Here is a 17562-nt window from a genome sequence, read left to right as displayed (position 1 = left end):
TTCAGCTTTGTAATATTCTGGAGTTTTTCATTGTGTCATTCAGTTGGTAAATCAGTTGAGTTGATGATGGACTCGTCATCATTAGGCCGGCCAGGAGGTTGTGTAACTCGAACCCCCATGTGTCCTTGTCTGGAGACAGGGGGGGGGGGGGGGGGGGGGGGGGGGTCCCAATCACGACTCGTGTCTCCCACACCGTACACGACCTGGCAGCTCACTTTTCCAGATGTATTTTTTTCTCTGCTGGGGAAAATTGCGGTGTTTGTTTATACAAGGCACTTGTGCCGGCCTTATCTGCTCAGGCCACTCACACCGTGATTTCAGAGCTTCAGCACGTAGTTTACGGGCTATTGTTCTGTCGAATGGCTTCTAAAGATATGCTCATGGCCTCCCACCTCATTATAACCAACTTGAAAGTTCTGATTTTTTAAAACACCCTATCTGTCCCCCGCCCTGTCTCGCATGGGTTTGTGCTTAGTCGACGTTGCCAAGCATAGAAAAAGGTCAGGATTTCCATAGATTTTTTAATGACTAAGTCAATAGCCTATTGATAGGCATACAGACGTTTTGGTGTAGCCTATTGGGTATTCACTATTGACCTAATTGGGGAAAACATTTTCTAAATACATAGGCTATTTTTAAATTGGCCTAATTGAAATAAAATAATTTGTAGATCAAGTTGTATTCCTTTAAAATAATATATCTAGGATTACACTAATAAACTCTCCATTCATTATCTGATCATGAATGGGTTGTCAATTTATCATGGGAGTAAGATAGCCAAATGGGCATGCAATGTTAATTCGATTTTGGGCGCTCAATTGACCATTTTATGAGACATTTTTGTGAATGGGTGTGTGTGTGTGGCTGCCAAATCTGTGTTCGTGAGTCGTGGCTGACGTCACGGCCAGTTAAACCGCAGTTTTTTGGGACAGGGAAAACGGGGAGTCACGAAGCAAGATGACACATTCCTTTGCGCCGGGGAGCAGGCACGCCCCTCCAAGCTCCGCTGCTTTATAACGGGACTGGGCCGGGCAGAGGAAAACAACACAATTGTAACTCTGAACTCCAAGTGGAAGCAACTGTTCCCGTCAAAGATGTACTGGGATACCATCCTGAAATCCAACGAGAGAAACATAGACACCAGAGACTCTAAAATAAAGGTAGGATTTTGCCTCCTGCGATTTTAAATGTGTTCATGTATGCCTGTACGAACACTTAAACTGCTTAAGAATGCAATATATATTTACATTTTCAGAGACCATTCGATTATACATATCAACCAAAGCTGTAAAATTGTATGAAAAAGATGTTCCACAATAAAATGGGCATGGCATATGTATTCCACTTTTTTCCACACAGATGGAGATGTACCAAGCTGGATATTATATGGAAGACTTCCGAACACAGGAAGTCCCTGCTGGTTTGGACTTTGCATCATATGGTAAGTCATGTTCTCATTGGATAACTTATTGATAAACACTGATCAATGTATCAGTTCAGATTGAACTACACCCCAAACCAAATAACTGCCACCAACGCCACTAGAATTCGGATTAATCATCAACTTTAATAGTTATAATTTTACACTCTGGAACTAGCTTTCGGAGGATCCACATTTTTCTATGATAAGATTTTGAGCTATGTTTCCTGTAGCTCTGTGTAGTAGTTGAAGGACAAAGGAAATGTTTTTTTTTGCAGAGTTGGTATCTCATCAGCCCTGTCAGAAACTCAAAATGAGACCTTGACATCTGCTTCTTCTACCCAACTGAGGGCTGCGTCAGGAAAAGGGTTGCTGGGGGTGTTTGTCCATGCGCTGTTTGTAGGAATGTCAGTCTGACTGAGGGAGGTAGAGCGAGATGGGGTGGTCGGGTTAAAGACCCTCCCTCTCTCTTTCCCTAATCCTTTCCTCCAGACTTCCTTCTCCAACAGATTTAGAGCCCCTCTCCTCCCCCTTCATCACTACTCTGTCACACTCCCTCCGCTGGCGTTTCCTCCTCTTTCCCTCTGTTTCCCCTTCTCCCGCCATTCAACTCAAATGGATATGGTTGAGATTTTGTTCTGGGTGCTGCAGAATAGTTGTTGAATAGATATATTAAAGTATTATTATTACTATAATTAAACGTAAATAAGAATGATGAGTAATAGTAGTAGACCATAACATATTATTGCTTGTAGAATAGCAGTTGGACAGTCTTTAGAGATACGCTTGTAACCCCTTCATAGCATTATAACCTATTACATTCTAAACCAATTCTATTTCTATTCCATTTTGAGTTCTGTTCAGATCTTCATGCCCTTTGACTCATCCCCATCCTTCTCTTCTATCTCCGTGACCTCCAGACTACAGTGATGAAGACCTGTCTTTTCTATTAGACAGTAAAGGACCAGGGCAGCAGCAACAGTATCCAGAGAGTTATGGCGAGCCGCAGAAGAATCCACGTCCGTACGACAACAAAGGTACACCTATAAAGACTCTTACAGAGACTCTTTAACAGTCCCTTTATTAGACCACTCCGATAAGCATTCTGTGAAAAAAATCACTAGATAGGCAAGTCAATGACCATTGACTAACTTCCAGTGTTGCTCACGTGTTTTTATTTTTGACGTCTTTCATTCTTTTTTTCAGTAACCTCAAGTGACTCTGTCCTGTTCAACCTGGATTCATACCCAGAGTTTAACTGTTGGGCGTCATACCCAAGTGGTGAGTGTCAGTCCCCTATTCTCCAATCCAATCCATATGTTTCTATCATTTTGAGAATGATTCTATTATCAACACCTGTTGTAGTATTAGAAATGAATGATTATTGATCATGATTGTTCATTCCTTTTTTCTCTCTATTCATTATTAGATGGGCTGACTTTGGGACAGTCTCAAGCGGGGTTCCAGGATTCCACCCAGACGTACCACAGCCTTGTGCCCCTGTGTTCCCCAGCCCAGAGTGGACAGTTCAGCCCGAGCATGGAGGATGCCAGCACCAGCAACTCTTTCCTCCCTGGAAAAGGAAGGAGTCACAGAGGGACCCCCAGCACTGTCAGCCTGGACCACCTCAGTGAGAAGACCACACATTTTGAGACATAACGCAAAAAAAAATGTATTAACCAATGCATGACCATTAGGCCTATTTGTGTTTAAAAATATATTGCCTGTTTTTGTTTGTAGGCTGTGTAATATCTAATTCATATCATTTTTTAAGCTGTTTGTTATAACCAGCTCTTCTTTGTTTATTTAACTTATAAAAATAACCCCACAGAGAAATCCATAGGCTATGATTACTTGGATAATACATGCAATGTCTAACTCCTCCCCCTCCTCTTCCATAGATGAATCTGAGCAAAGCTACACCCTTCACTCTGGTGAAAAACTGTATGACTCAGAAGCACAGACGACCTCCTTCTGGCCGGACTACCCCTCTCCCAGCTATGGCTCATCCCTGCCGCCACCTCACCACCCTCCATCTTGTTCCTCAATCCCTGGATCACAGCAGCCCTCAGAGCAGTACTGCTCCCGTGTGGCCAAACGCAAAAGTGCACACTCCCAAAGACCGGAGAGGGAAGGAGGACAAGTGATGGGAATGTCAGTTTATCCAGGTAAGACTAGTCTCTTATCATGACTTATCATTACTGCTGTTATACACGTGTGTGTGAGCATGGGTAGTATGTGTATATTGGAGCCTGATTGTGTGTTTGCTCTAGAATGTGCTTTTGTCATTACTGTGTCTTCTTTTAAATTGAAAAAAATCATAGTATATCTTAAGAGTAGCAGGCAAATAAACAACTTTTGTATCCAGTCTAGGGCTAAAGATAATACAATTCGGAATTTGTTAATGTGTATTTTCTCTCTATTCAGGATCGGGGCCCATCCAATTGTGGCAGTTCTTACTGGAGCTGCTTCTAGACTCCACATGCTGTACCTTCATCTGCTGGACAGGAGACGGTTGGGAGTTCAAGATGTCTGACCCAGCAGAGGTGAGTTTCTCCACTGATTGTGAGAGATTTTAACCACTCGTAGTAGGAGTTGGAAACCAGCACAGGATTGAGCAGTGGGAATATGCTATCAGGCATTTGTGGTTATTTTTTAACAACCACCCCTTTTGTGTTTCATCCAGGTGGCCAAGCGCTGGGGCCAGTGTAAGAACAAGCCCAAGATGAACTATGAGAAGCTGAGCCGTGGCCTGCGCTACTACTATCACAAGAACATCATCCACAAAACGACGGGCAAGCGCTACGTCTACCGCTTCGTCTGCGACGTGCAGGGGATGCTGGGAAAGACGGCACAGGAGGTCCTGGCCAGCCTGAACATTTTACCCACGGGTACAAAATCATCCTGGCAAGGCCAGGGGAAACCAGTATTATCGCCAGAGTCCAGCGAAGCATGGGCATCGCAGTAGGGGGAATGTACCAGCAGCACTGGTTCTCATTGGTGCTATTGGCTCTTGACATTGTTATGGCTACATCACTAGAAATATGCTATGTAGAACAAACATGCCTCTTAGACATGTAGAAAAGGAATCACATTGGCTCTATTTATGGCATTTCTATCTGCTACATTAGACAATGTTTGGTGTAACACTTTTATTACCAAGTGATACAGTAGTAGCCATAGCTGTGGGAAGTAGGGGTGCTAAAGTAGGGGTGCAGCACCCCCTGAAAATCAGAATTAAAAAAATCTGTAGTAGCCTTCAATTTGATTTAATTTTAGTGTATGACTTACCTCCTATTAACATCAGTAGAATAAGAGCTCAATGAAACTGTAAGCCTAGTTGTCTCCAATACTGATGCTCTTTATGTTAATTACATGGTTAGTGATTAACAACCCCCCTCCATCCTCAAGTACTTCTTGCCCCCTCTAAAATAATGGGTGCATGACACCGCTGCTTACCACCCATGCTGTTGAACAATATTTCGACATTAACTTTGACTGTGAGGATCTGTCTATTTTTATACCCTAACATATCTACCTCTTTTATTGCTGACAAAATAGAGCTAAGAGGGACAATGCTTGTTCTGTTGAATATAATGTGTGATTTACATGATTTAGGGAACAATGTTGTTTGTAAAATGATTGTAAATAAACTGTACATAACTTGAAAATACTATCTTAAATTTTCTGTATTATTTCGAAAGGTTTAACGGCCTATATTTAAAAAAATAAAATTAGCAGGCAAAAATATATACAAATAATTTAATAAATAATACATTCGTTAGATAATTGCTAAATTAATAATAATGGATTAGGCTATTTTTATTCTTCTGGAGTGTGCTGATGGACCTCCCCTTTTGCCTATGACGTCAGACGGTGCAAGATGTACAGTATCTTGAAGAGAAGACAGTCAGTAGACTATTAGACAACATAGAATAGAAGACACGTAGCCTAATCTCACAAAACCTGGTTTAAATTACAGGTTGGCATAAAATAGGCCAAAAACCGTTGGCGATATATTAATCGGTGTCCTTGAAGACTTGGCTGAATTGAAGAAGTTCTGTGACCGCAAGCAGGAGCCAAAAGTTCACAAGAGCATTGTCGAGAAAGCGGACCCAGTGGACTTGGTAGAGCCTCGGACCAGTACTTTCACTGAAGACGGGGCTGTGAATGTGGCTATAGAGTTCTTGGGTGCAATTAACTGCCAGTGTGCAGCAGGGAACTGACGGAATTCAAGAAATGTAAGTCGAATAAAGTAGGAGGCACGTCCATCGGACATTTAAAAAATATATATTTAATTTCATATCTTTGAAATGTTTAGAAACCACTTCAGTTAATACAAAAGTAGGCTAGAACAAACCTTTATTAGACCTAGGCCCTATAGAAATTGCATTGAAATGTCCACAACGTATTGAAGGAAAACTATAAGGAAGTTTACAGTTTTACTTTCACTTATGCGAGCATTCAATTTTGCTCTTCTGGGCAGAATGACATCATACAGTAGCATATATTCCATTTGCAACTCAAAATAGGCCTAATACATTATACCATAAACACACATTTCAATTGCTTGCTGATTTTGATTTATCTTTAGGCCTACTATTCATATTTCTATTCGATTGGTGGTGTCTCATGAAGCCTATTTTACAGCTCACAGATCTTGCGTAACATCGGGTGCTGCAATGTCCGGTACACCTGGACCAAAGAACATGATGAAAGGTAAACACTAAACCAGGTGTTATATAGCCTAATGCCTCAAATATGCCGACGTTATTAAAATGTATGTTTTACTGTAATTAGTGATGGTTAATGGGGAAACATTCAATACCTAAAATGTTCTGCCTCGATGAACAATCACAAAAGTCCTTCCTTTTAATTTCTTCTTCAACATACTGTAGTTGCAACTGCTGCCCTCCTCTAGAATCAACAGAATGTTTCACTCCCCATAGCCTATTTAATCCTGTCTGAATTAGAAAAAGTGCATCACCCCTATTCTCCAATTTGCACACCCTACACACGCACACACACGCAACATTAAAGGAGGCATGTAGAGATATAGGCCCCTATCAAATATATTATGTATGCTTTGCATTCCATCACTGCCAAAAGTTCCAAATCATGTCCTTTCTCTACCTCAGACAAACACTTTGTGGACCATCACCGGACGGCCCTGATCGACAGAGTGAGCCAGGTGGAACCCCTATTGGATAGACTCCTGGACAGGGGAATCATCACCCAAAACGCCTACAGTGAAGTGAGGGCTAACAGAACCAACCAGAAAAAGATGAGGGAGCTTTTCGATGGCCCTCTGAAAGCATGTGGGCCCAAAGGCAAAGATATATTCTTAGATATCCTGACGGATTTGGAGCCATTCCTGATCAGGGACCTGAAGGGGGAGTAATGAGGATAGGGGCAATTTTTATTTTTTTAAGGCAAGCAACAACAATATGATGATAATAATGCACTCTGTTTGACAGTATATTCTTAAATTGGAAAAATGAATTGTCTCCAAAGTTTGCAATAAATGAAACATTTTATATTGACTGCTGTTTTTTTCTTTTCATTAGCAAATACTGTGTGGTGAATTCTCATCTAGCTTTTTTTAAACTCAACAACAGAAAACAGACGAACAAATCAAATCAAAACAAATGATCAAATGTTATTAGTCACACGGTGTAAAAGAGGGGGAGAGGGAAGCAATGCAAATAGTCTGGGTAGCCATTTGACTAGATGTTCAGGAGTCTTATGGCTTGGGGGTAGAAGCTGTTTAGAAGCCTCTTGGACCTAGACTTGGTGCTCCGGTACCGCTTGTCCTGCGGTAGCAGAGAGAACAGTCTATGACTAGGGTGGCTGGAGTCTTTGACATTTTTTAGGGTCTTCCTCTGACATCGCCTGGTATAGAGGTCCTGGATGGCAGGAAGCTTAGCCCCAGTGATGTACTCTGCCGTTCGCACTACCCTCTGTAGTGCCTTGCGGTCAGAGGCCAAGCAGTTGCCATACCAGGCAGTGACGCAACCAGTCAGGATGCTCTGATGGTGCAGCTGTAGAACCTTTTGAGGATCTAGGGACCAATGTTGAAACTTTTCCGTGTCCTGAGGGGGAATAGGTTTTGTCGTGCCCTCTTCACGACTGTCTTGGTGTGCTTGGACCATGTTAGTTTGTTGGTGATGTGGACACCAAGGAACTTGAAGCTCTCAACCTGCTCCACTGCAGCCCCGTCGATGAGAATGGGGGAGTGCTCGGTCCTCTTTTTCCTGTAGTCCACAATCATCTCCTTTGTCTTGATCACGTTGAGGGAGAGGTTGTTGTCCTGGCACCACTCGGCCAGGTCTCTGACCTCCTCCCTATAGGCTGTGTCGTCGTTGATCAGGCCTACTACTGTTGTGTCATTGGCAAACTTAATGATGGTGTTGGAGTCATGCCTCGCCGTGCAGTCATGAGTGAACAGGGAGTACAGGAGGGGAAGGAGCACTTACCCTTGAGGGGCCCCTGTGTTGAGGATCAATGTGGTGGATGTGTTGTTACCTACCCTTACCACCTGGGGGGGCGGCCCATAAGGAAGTCCAGGATCCAGATGCAGAGGGAGGTGTTTAGTCCCAGAGTCCTTAGCTTAGTGATGAACTTAAAGGACACTATGGTTTCAAACGCTGATCTGTAGTCAATGAAGAGCATTCTCACATACAAAAAAGTATTTGATCCCCTGCTGATTTTGTACGTTTGCCCACTGACAAAGAAATGATCAGTCTATAATTTTAATGGTAGGTTTATTTGAACAGTGAGAGACAGAATAAAAACAAAAATATCAATTTTAATGAGGGAAATAAGTATTTGACCCCCTCTCAATCAGAAAGATTTCTGGCTCCCAGGTGTCTTTTATACAGGTAACGAGCTGAGATTAGGAGCACACTCTTAAAGGCAGTGCTCCTAACCGCAGCTTGCTACCTGTAAAAAATACACCTGTCCACAGAAGCAATCAATCAATCAGATTCCAAACTCTCCACCATGGCCAAGACCAATTAGCTCTCCAAGGATGTCAGGGACAAGATTGTAGACCTACACAAGGCTGGAATGGGCTACATGACCATCGCCAAGCAGCTTGGTGAGAAGGTGACAACATTTGGTGTGATTATTCGCAAATGGAAGAAACACAAAAGAACTGTCAATATCCCTCGGCCTGTGGCTCCATGCAAGATCTCACCTCGTGGAGTTGCAATGATCATGAGAACGGTGAGGAATCAGCCCAGAACTACACGGGAGGATCTTGTCAATGATCTCAAGGCAGCTGGGACCATAGTCACCAAGAAAACAATTGGTAACACACTACGCCGTGAAGGACTGAAATCCCGCAGTGCCCGCATGGTCCCCCTGCTCTGAATACATATACATGCCCATCTGAAGTTTGCCAATGAACATCTGAATGACTTAGAGGACAACTGGTGAAAGTGTTGTGGTCAGATGAGACCAAAATGGAGCTCTTTGACATCAACTCAACTCGCCGTGTTTGGAGGAGGAGGAATGCTGCCTATGACCCCAAGAACACCATCTCCACCGTCAAACATGGAGGTGGAAACATTATGCTTTGGGGGTGTTTTTCCGCTAAGGGGACAGGACAACTTCACCGCATCAAAGGGACGATGGACAGGGCCATGTACCATCAAATCTTGGGTGAGAACCTCCTTCCCTCAGCCAGGGCATTGAAAATGGGTTGTGGATGGGTATTCCAGCATGACAATGACCGAAAACACACGACCAAGGCAACAAAGGAGTGGCTCAAAAAGAAGCACATTAAGGTCCTGGAGTGGCCTAGCCAGTCTCCAGACCTTAATCTCATAGAAAATCTGTGGAGGGAGCTGAAGGTTCGAGTTGCCAAACGTCAGCCTCGAAACCTTAATGACTTGGAGAAGATCTGCAAAGAGGAGTGGGACAAAATCCCTCCTGAGATGTGTGCAAACCTGGTGGCCAACTACAAGAAACGTCTGACCTCTGTGATTGCCAACAAGGGTTTTGCCACCAAGTACTAAGTCATGTTTTGCAGAGGGGTCAAATACTTATTTCCCTTAATAAAATGCAAATCATTTTATAACATTTTTGACATGCGTTTTTCTGGATTTTATTGTTGTTATTCTGTCTCTCACTGTTCAAATAAACCTACTATTAAAATTATAGACTGATAATTTCTTTGTAAGTGGGCAAACATACAAAATCAGCAGGGGATCAAATGCTTTTTTCCCCCACTGTAGGTGATGCTTTTGTCCAGGTGGGAAAGGGCAGTGTGGAGTGCAATAGAGATTGCATCATCTGTGGATCTGTTGGGGCGGTATGCAAATTGGAGTAGGTCTAGGGTTTCCGGAAAAATGGTGTTGATGTGAGCCATGACCAGCCTTTCAAAGCACTTCATGGCTAGAGACGTGAGTGCTACGGGTCGATAGTCATTTAGGCAGGTTACCTTAGTGTTCTTGGGCACAGGCACTATGGTGGTCTGCTTAAAACATGTTGGTATTAAAGACTCGGACAGGGAGAAGTTGAAAATATCAGTGAAGACACTTGCTAGTTGGTCAGCGGATGCTCGCAGTACACGTCATGGTAATCCATCTGGCCTTGTGAATGGTGACCTGTTTAAAGGTCTTACTCACATCAGCTGCGGAGAGAGCGTGATCACACAGTCGTCCGGAACAGCTGGTGCTCTTATGCATGTTTCAGTGTAATTTGCCTCGAAGCGAGTATAGAAGTTGTTTAACTCGTCTGGTAGGCTCGTGTCACTGGGCAGTCTCGGCTGTGCTTCCCTTTGTAGTCTGTAATGGTTTGCAAGCCCTGCCACATCCGACGAGCGTCAGAGCCGATGTAGTACGATTCCATCTTAGTCCTGCATTGTCGCTTTGCCTGTTTGATGATTCGTCGGAGGGCATAGCGGGAGTTCTTATAAGCTTCCGGGTTAGAGTCCCGCTCCTTGAAAGCGGCAGCTCTGGCCTTTAGCTCAGTGCGGATGTTGCCTGTAATCCATGGCTTCTGGTTGGGGTATGTACGTACGGTCACTGTGTGGATGACGTCATCGATGCACTTATTGATGAAGCCAATTACTGTTGTGGTGTACTCCTCAATGCCATCGGAGGAATCCCGGAACATATTCCACTCTGTGCTAGCAAAACAGACATGTAGCTTAGCATCTGCTTCATCTGACCACTTTTTTAAAAATGTTCTAGTCACTGGTGCTTCCTGCTTTAATTTTTGCTTGTAAGCAGGAATCAGGAGGATAGAATTATGATCAGATTTGCCAAATGGAGGGAGAGAGAGAGCTTTGTATGCGTCTGTGTGTGAAGTAAAGGTGGTCCAGAGTTTTTTCCCTCTGGTTGCAGATCTAACATGCTGATAGAAATTTGGTAAAACGGATTTAAGGTTCCCTGCATTAAAGTCCCCGGCTACTAGGAGTGCCAACTCTGGGTGAGCATTTTCTTGTTTGCTTATGGCGGAATGCCGCTCATTCAATGCTGTCTTAGTGCCAGCCTCAGTCTGGGGTGGTATGTAAACAGCTACGAAAAATACAGATGAAAACTCTCGAGGTAGATAGAGTATGTCATGATAAGCCGTAGACCACACTATCTCAGGCGAGCAATAGCTCGAGACTTCCTTAGATATCGTGCACCAGCAGTTATTTACAAAAATACATAGTCCGCCGCCCCTTGTCTTACTAGACGCCGCTGTTCTATCCTGCTGGTACAGCGTATGTTGATAGTGTTGTCGTTCTGACACGACTCTGTGAAGAATAAGATATTACAGTTTTGAATGTCCCGTTGGTAGGTCATCGATTTTATTCTCCAAAGATTGCACGTTTGCTAGCAGAATGGAAGGAAGTGGGAGTTTATTTGACCACTTACAAATTCTCTGAAGACATTATGTACAAAATAAGTAAAACCATTAAGTTTCAAAAAAGTTACAAACAACGCAAAGAAACGACCAAAAAAGCACAATCGGTTGGGGATAAGTAAAACGTCAGCCTTCTTCTACTGCGCCATTAAATACATGTAGTAACATGGTGTTATGTAGCCTATACAAATGGGTTTACAATACATCTGTGCTTAGGCTATGTCGTTTCTTAAACATAAACAAGCATACGGCCATTTGAACGTAAACGTCTGCTTATCATAAGAGAGCCATTGATAGCCTGGTCCTAGATCTGTTTGATCTGTCTTGTCAATTAGTTGTCATTGTTTGCATGACATGGAGCGGCAAGGACTGGCATGATGATAGTACAAACAGACTGGTAATCCAGGAGTGTATCTTTGAGTCGCATTAGAGTTTCTATTGGACACATTCAGGTAGGTCCCTCCGTTTCGTTCTTTCTGCTTTGTTTGCATCAGTCTTTTCTGTTTGGTTTCTTTTTGTTGCTGTAGCTAGTGAATACAGGCTACCGTCCATATTTGGCTGTCTGTAGATGTGATAATGGCAGTTCGTGTGCTAGTCGGAACTAGGAAACTGCATTTCCGATTTACTAACTGGTTGAACTAGACTGAACTATGAAACTGACATTTCCGACTTCCTAACTGGTTGTAGTTATACAGGCGCTGCGTTCAGTCAGTTAGCAAGTCGGAAATGCATTCTCCTAGTTCCGACCAACATATGAACGCGCATTAGCCTGTTTTTACACGTTCCAAGGAATTCTGCCTTTAGTTGCATGTTCAACACATTTCACAGTGTATTTTTTTTTATCTTTGGGGAGGACACATCATCTGTTAAAAAATGCAGGCTACTTGCACAAAATGTTATCTTAGTAGGCTTGTGTGACAATGCTTTGTTTGAACAAAACAAATGTAATATTGAACAGTCAACTCAATGTATTTGAAATAAAACGTAAGAAGAAATTATAAAACAAAATTCATACACTATGCTGCTAGCATATTCAAAAGCCACAGTTGTTCACGTTAAGTTTTTGTCTTTAGTGAATCTGTAGTTCAAGAAAACACAGGATTAGGCAAAGACTGCAACTCCCTGCATTCATTGGGAGAGTTAGCTAACAGCACCAAACAAGCATGTCAGACCCGTTCTAATTATACCAAAGTGATCCGACCTGATTGTTGTCTGGCGCTGAACCTAGTGGGAAATAACACTATCTGAAACTAATGAGAAGGACGACTGTATTTTAATAAGGTTAGTGCAATTAGTATATTGTTAGCTAGATGCTTTGTTTACCTAAAACGCGCAAAGAACGATGCAGTTAGCCATGGAGCTCAGCTAGCATGATTTAGATTCTAGCTATCCGGGTAATAAAGATGACAGCTAGCTACTGGTGTTCTTTCATAACACGGGAATAGTTACTGTAGTCACCGATTACATGTCTGTGAGGTTACATGCTGTAGCTTTAATACATGTGGCAGTAGGTGTCAAATTAAGAAGTGCATAATTCCATCAAATATTGGACTACTACCTGCGTGGGTACCACCAATCTGTTTCTAATATCATTCCACTCCTTACCAATCCCTGGCAATGACATGGAGTGCAAGGAGGGGCATGTTAGCAAAGGTTGTTCTGTATTTCAGACTAGACCACTACCAACAAAATGGTTCAAAGGCATCCCGTGACCTTTTCAAATGCATGATATGCTTCCCTATGCTAACAATTAAGTGTGGGAACAAATACAACAAGCAACATCATGTTTCTTGTCACTGTTGGGCAGGTGTGTGCTTCTGCGTGCCACCAGCAGAGATGAGTTACGCCATGCAGCTGTTGATTCACCGTGGGGATTTCTGTCATGGCCGCAGGCTGCTCCCCCTGGCCCTCCGGTCCCTTCTCCGCACGCTGAGTTCTGGTCCCCGTGTGAGCCGCGGCCTTCGGGAGAGCTACCAGCTGCTACAGCTTGAGCTTCCGGATGAAGGCGAGAGTAGCCCTGCGCAGGTGAAAGAAGCCTACCTACGCATGGCCAAGCTGTACCATCCAGACTCGGGCGCTGCTACGGCAGACGAGGCGCTGTTTGCGCGGATAGAGGAGGCATACCGCGCCGTGCTGGCGCACCAGTCCCGGCTTCAGAGCTGTGGGGGTTCGATGGAAGAGGAGGAGGAGAAGGTGAAAGGCGTGGCTCCTCAGCACCGCCACTACCTGAGCTACGAGGGCGTGGGCTCTGGGACGCCTAGCCAGCGCGAGCGCCAATACCGGCAATTCCGAGTGGATCGGGCGGTGGAGCAGGTCCTCGACTACCGCCAGAAGGAGCATGAGACGGCGGCTGCAGCCGAGGGGGCGCTGGTGGAGAGGGACGTCCGCCAGCGCAGCCGGCAGATCAAGGTCACACAGGCAGTGGAGAGGCTGGTGGAAGATCTCATTCAGGAATCCATGTCCCGGGGAGACTTCCGCAACCTGAGTGGCGCCGGGAAGCCCATCAACAAGTTTGAGCACAACCCGTATGCCGACCCCATGACCCACAACCTCAACCGCATCCTCATCGACAACGGCTACCAGCCACCCTGGATTGTCACGCAACGCGACATCAGAGAGGACATCGCGCAGATCCGAGAGCGACTGCTACAGGGCCGGGCGCGGCTCGCCGACCCCATGAACCCCAGGGAGCATGCTCAGTGGCAGCAGCTGTGTGGGGTGGTGGCGGATGACCTTATGAAGCTCAATAAAACGGTGGATAACTTCAACCTGATTGCGCCCATGCTTAGCATGCAAATGGTCCACTTCAGTTTGGAGCGTGAGATCGACCGCGCAGAGAAAGCAGCCATTCAAGGCAGACAGGAGAGGAAGAGGGAAAGAGTGAGGGAGTGGGAGGAGCAGAGAAGAAAAAGAGAAAGGGAGCGGGAGAAGAGAGATATGATTAAAACACAACACTCCTGGCAAGGCGGCCTGCTGGCATGGATGCAGAATTTACTAAAATGAGCAATGGACCTTGAAGGCAAAATGAGATTTAAAAAAAGGATATTTCAAATCAAACTTTTATTTATAATCCATTTACACAGGTGTCAACACACTTCGAGAGGATAAGACAGAGGTGTTTAATCTTTTGTCTTTTATGTCATTTGCATAAAAGGGTTGATTACAGTAGCATGTTATAACACACAGAATAATAGAACAAGCCACTACTACAACAGGGTTACTTGACCTTACTGTAACTCAACTGTGCTTTACAATAATGCTACACCGTGTCAGTGTCTGGACCTCAGGACACATTTACATTTCAGTCATTTAGCAGACGCTCTTATCCAGAGCGACTTACAGTAGTGAATGCATACACTTCATTTCATGCATTTCTTTGTACTGGCCCCCCGTGGGAATCAAACCCACAACCCTGGCGTTGCACACACCATGCTGGCGTTGCAAACACCGTGCTCTACCAACTGAGCCACAGGGAAGGCACAATGGTAATGGTATCGGACTACAATAATCCATCTAATGAAATAGTTTTTATCTACATTTATAAGCTAAGCGATTCTAATTACATTGATTTGCTTCTTTGCTGAATGAAGGAATGAAAGCATAGAATACTCAATGTTCGTCATGAATGAGCAGTTGACTGAAACTGCTCTGAACTCAAATACGGGCAAACAGAAACCTCTGAAGATTTTTTCGCACACTTCCAGTCAGATGAAAATCTCTTTAAATAGGAAGTAAGCTTGCTAAGCTACTATGAGTGGAAGTGTGCGGTGACTTTTTCCAGTTTTGCATTTTGCCTCCCGATTATGGGTGTGCGGTAGATTCTGCCTATGATTGCATTACAATAAAAGAGGTACTGTAACTCAATCTTTCTCTCACTTGTCATCGTGACTATAATACGTTATATTAGGCTTGAGAACATCAACACTATTATCGCCTCACTATCCATCCCAACCTATCCTGGGAGCTGCTCCAATGCAGCAGGGTTGCAGATGACCATGGGGTTCTTCTCGTTGTCTCCAATACGCGTGTCTGCCCCTTGCAGTGCCTGTGTGACGGCCCGTGGGAGGGTGAGTCCTTTGGTCCAGTCGTGGGCAATGTACTGGTGATACGGATCGTGGGAGCTCTCTAGCTTCTTGGAGCGGATGTAGCTCAGCATGATACCAAACGTGAAGAAACTAAACATACCTACCATCAGTAGAACGTACACAAATCCCTGAGCTTGAGCCTTAGGTAGAGCTCCGCCCACTGGGAGAACGGCCTGCTGGGTAGTGTAGTTCTGAGAGAGTACTGGGACCAGTGAACCTGTGCCGTTCAGACATTGCTGTAGGAAGGATAGCAGGAGAGTCTGCAGCTCTGTGCCGTTTAAGTGCAGCATTGCTGATCTCTGCTGGTTGTTGAAGGGAACTGCTGCTCTGTCAACTGATCTGGGAGGAGAGCCTTGGTCAGTACACTCGCACAATAAGACACAAACAAAAACACACATTGCAGAAAGTCTTATCACAGACACAGCACAGCCAATTTGACACACACACACACACACACAAACACACAAACTAATGCTGCGGAACTCACTTCTCTGTTCTCTTGCTGTGGATAAAAATATTTGATCTCTAGTTGCTCCGATGGCTTCTGCCTCAGTTTCTGTTGACCTGCCTGAGAAAACTTGGCATTACACATCTAAGACACAAGTGTAGAACAAATTAGCAATCACAGAAGAAATATGTCAAATTAAGAGTGCAAATACCTTTGGAAGCTCAAGGTATTGTTGCTCACAAAGGTGCTAGTAGAAGATGGCGACCTTTTTAAATAGAGTACTCCGTTGATTTCGAGGTCTCCCGATCCCATAAGGGTATAAACTGTAAGGTAATCTGGTTCCACCTACACTTCCACTCCAAGACTTCTCTTTCTCTCGCTCTCTCTCTCTCGCTCTGTCTCTCTCTCTCTCCCTCACACACACACATACACACACTGACAGACACAAAGAGCTTAACCACGTCAACACGTTTAATGAGACATAGATGCCATGTCAGAGGTCAAGGTCAGAACCTCCGCATGGTATGGTAGTGGTGCCGTGTGATTTACTCTTATGACCGCAGGACACTGGTTCAGTTACGGACACTTCAGTACAGTTAAACCTGTGTGGTAATAACTCTGTTATAGTTGTCTCCATAGCTATGATCACCTGGTCAACATGCTTCGGTGTTGTAAGGCGTATGGTCAGATTGTGGTCACTTCTGGATTGTCATATCTCTTATGTATGGTCAGTCTTATGTTCATGTGTGGTTGTGATGGAGCTAGGCTGTAGAACAAAGCAGCATTCAGACTGGAGGGAGAGTGGCGAGATTAAGTTACAACAGGAGCAAATCACAAATCACCTCCAAACGTCCTAGCTATCCCACTGCTTTTTCCGTGTGTGTGCGTGTGTGTGCGTGCATGCGTGTGTTACCTAGAGACTCACCTTCAGGGGCCTAAGCAGACCAGCGAACATTCAGCATTGCAGGCAGAATGAACAACATATAATTGTGTCAATAGTCCATTCTGCATGATAAACATATCCCAGTGACTAGACCCCAGGCATTCTGCACCTAAGGAGTCCTTGGGACAATCTCATAATTTGCAGATAAAATATTGTCAGACTATGCCTTTAGATGTTTGGTGTAAGCCTATACAAAAATAATATCCTATAATCCTATTGTATCTTTTTCTGCGACCTCTGGAATAATTGTGTAACTTATCATTATTGATCATATCTTACTATTGCTGACTGCGATGAATATCAAGGTTGTGTGGTCTAAATTCTTAACCGTTAGCAGAGTTTGCCACCTGCTGGTCATTTTGGATTCGTTTGTGACAGGACCGCTGGCTCTGTTGCAAATGTTCCATTCAAGACAGATACATCCTTCAAACACAAAAGGAAAAGTCCCGAGTTTGTGAGCACATTTGATTTGATTTTGCCTTGCTCCATATATGACTGTTCAAATTCTGCCTACAAAACACTATGAAGAAATATACAGTGGCAGGTCTAAACGATCACACTCAACACTTCCACCTGCAAATCAACAGTCATTACATTCCTATAGGTTGATCATGTCAAATAGGTTTTTTTAATCGCTTTAGTACTATTTTCACAAGTATGTGATGAAATTTCACAACTCTCACTACATAACACAAAACAGATCATCAAAAAGGCAGTTTTTTCCCCTCAATACTTTAAGCACATTGTCAATTGACTAAGCAAAACAATCCTTACAGTAACTTTTTCACCAAACCTAATCAGTGTT

The 17562-nt window shown here is 44.0% G+C and overlaps 4 protein-coding genes across 6 annotated transcripts; 3 read left to right on the top strand and 1 right to left on the bottom strand.

Annotated features, from left to right (window-relative positions):
- The first annotated feature begins 925 nt into the window (after window positions 1-925).
- On the top strand, window positions 926-5094 carry LOC115177552 (protein c-ets-1-B). Of its 2 annotated transcripts, none has more exons than XM_029738457.1 (8): window positions 926-1160; window positions 1360-1441; window positions 2374-2457; window positions 2627-2701; window positions 2850-3050; window positions 3322-3588; window positions 3848-3966; window positions 4107-5094. In XM_029738457.1, the coding sequence occupies exons 1-8, from the start codon at window positions 1095-1097 to the stop codon at window positions 4386-4388; spliced, it is 1176 nt and encodes a 391-aa protein (XP_029594317.1). In that variant the 5' UTR covers window positions 926-1094; the 3' UTR covers window positions 4389-5094. The 2 variants fall into 2 exon arrangements, with proteins under 2 accessions (XP_029594317.1, XP_029594308.1); XM_029738448.1 differs by having other exon boundaries at window positions 927-1160; window positions 2341-2457.
- Window positions 5095-5278: 184 nt separating this feature from the next.
- On the top strand, window positions 5279-6963 carry LOC115177544 (apoptosis-associated speck-like protein containing a CARD). The gene is made up of 3 exons (XM_029738435.1): window positions 5279-5661; window positions 6071-6139; window positions 6559-6963. The coding sequence occupies exons 2-3, from the start codon at window positions 6103-6105 to the stop codon at window positions 6819-6821; spliced, it is 300 nt and encodes a 99-aa protein (XP_029594295.1). The 5' UTR covers window positions 5279-5661; window positions 6071-6102; the 3' UTR covers window positions 6822-6963.
- A 5455-nt stretch (window positions 6964-12418) lies between these two features.
- Window positions 12419-15145, top strand: dnajc28 (DnaJ (Hsp40) homolog, subfamily C, member 28). The gene is made up of 2 exons (XM_029738407.1): window positions 12419-12562; window positions 13089-15145. The coding sequence occupies exon 2, from the start codon at window positions 13118-13120 to the stop codon at window positions 14282-14284; it is 1167 nt and encodes a 388-aa protein (XP_029594267.1). The 5' UTR covers window positions 12419-12562; window positions 13089-13117; the 3' UTR covers window positions 14285-15145.
- A 71-nt stretch (window positions 15146-15216) lies between these two features.
- LOC115177536 (potassium voltage-gated channel subfamily E member 1-like) lies at window positions 15217-16221 on the bottom strand. Of its 2 annotated transcripts, XR_003872421.1 has the most exons (3): window positions 16026-16221; window positions 15854-15934; window positions 15652-15705 (listed from the first exon to the last, which is right to left on the bottom strand). XR_003872421.1 is itself a non-coding variant. In XM_029738419.1 (2 exons), exon 2 carries the CDS (start codon window positions 15654-15656, stop codon window positions 15234-15236), a length of 423 nt encoding a protein of 140 aa, XP_029594279.1. In that variant the 5' UTR covers window positions 15657-15705; window positions 15854-15957; the 3' UTR covers window positions 15217-15233. The 2 variants fall into 2 exon arrangements, 1 of the variants encoding a protein (XP_029594279.1); XM_029738419.1 differs by lacking the exon at window positions 16026-16221 and having other exon boundaries at window positions 15217-15705; window positions 15854-15957.
- Between the last annotated feature and the right edge of the window lie 1341 nt (window positions 16222-17562).

The sequence above is a fragment of the Salmo trutta genome, chromosome 3 (genome assembly GCF_901001165.1).
Source record: "Salmo trutta chromosome 3, fSalTru1.1, whole genome shotgun sequence".
In the NCBI taxonomy this organism is placed as follows: domain Eukaryota; kingdom Metazoa; phylum Chordata; class Actinopteri; order Salmoniformes; family Salmonidae; genus Salmo; species Salmo trutta.
Note: the sequence above shows the minus strand (reverse complement) of the source record. Positions and strands in the feature narration are given on the sequence as shown.

What these genes read in the sequence shown, in the direction of transcription:
- LOC115177544 (XM_029738435.1), top strand. Translation starts at nt 6,103, where the DNA reads ATGTCCGGTACACCTGGACCAAAGAACATGATGAAAG. An exon ending in ACCAAAGAACATGATGAAAG is followed by an intron (nt 6,140 to 6,558) that starts GTAAACACTAAA and finishes TCTCTACCTCAG; the next exon opens with ACAAACACTTTGTGGACCAT.
- dnajc28 (XM_029738407.1), top strand. Translation starts at nt 13,118, where the DNA reads ATGAGTTACGCCATGCAGCTGTTGATTCACCGTGGGGATTTCTGTCAT.
- LOC115177552 (XM_029738448.1), top strand. Translation starts at nt 1,095, where the DNA reads ATGTACTGGGATACCATCCTGAAATCCAACGAGAGAAACATAGACACC. An exon ending in ACGTCCGTACGACAACAAAG is followed by an intron (nt 2,458 to 2,626) that starts GTACACCTATAA and finishes TCTTTTTTTCAG; the next exon opens with TAACCTCAAGTGACTCTGTC. An exon ending in TGTCAGCCTGGACCACCTCA is followed by an intron (nt 3,051 to 3,321) that starts GTGAGAAGACCA and finishes CCTCTTCCATAG; the next exon opens with ATGAATCTGAGCAAAGCTAC.
- LOC115177536 (XM_029738419.1), bottom strand. Translation starts at nt 15,656, where the DNA reads ATGCTGCACTTAAACGGCACAGAGCTGCAGACTCTCCTGCTATCCTTC.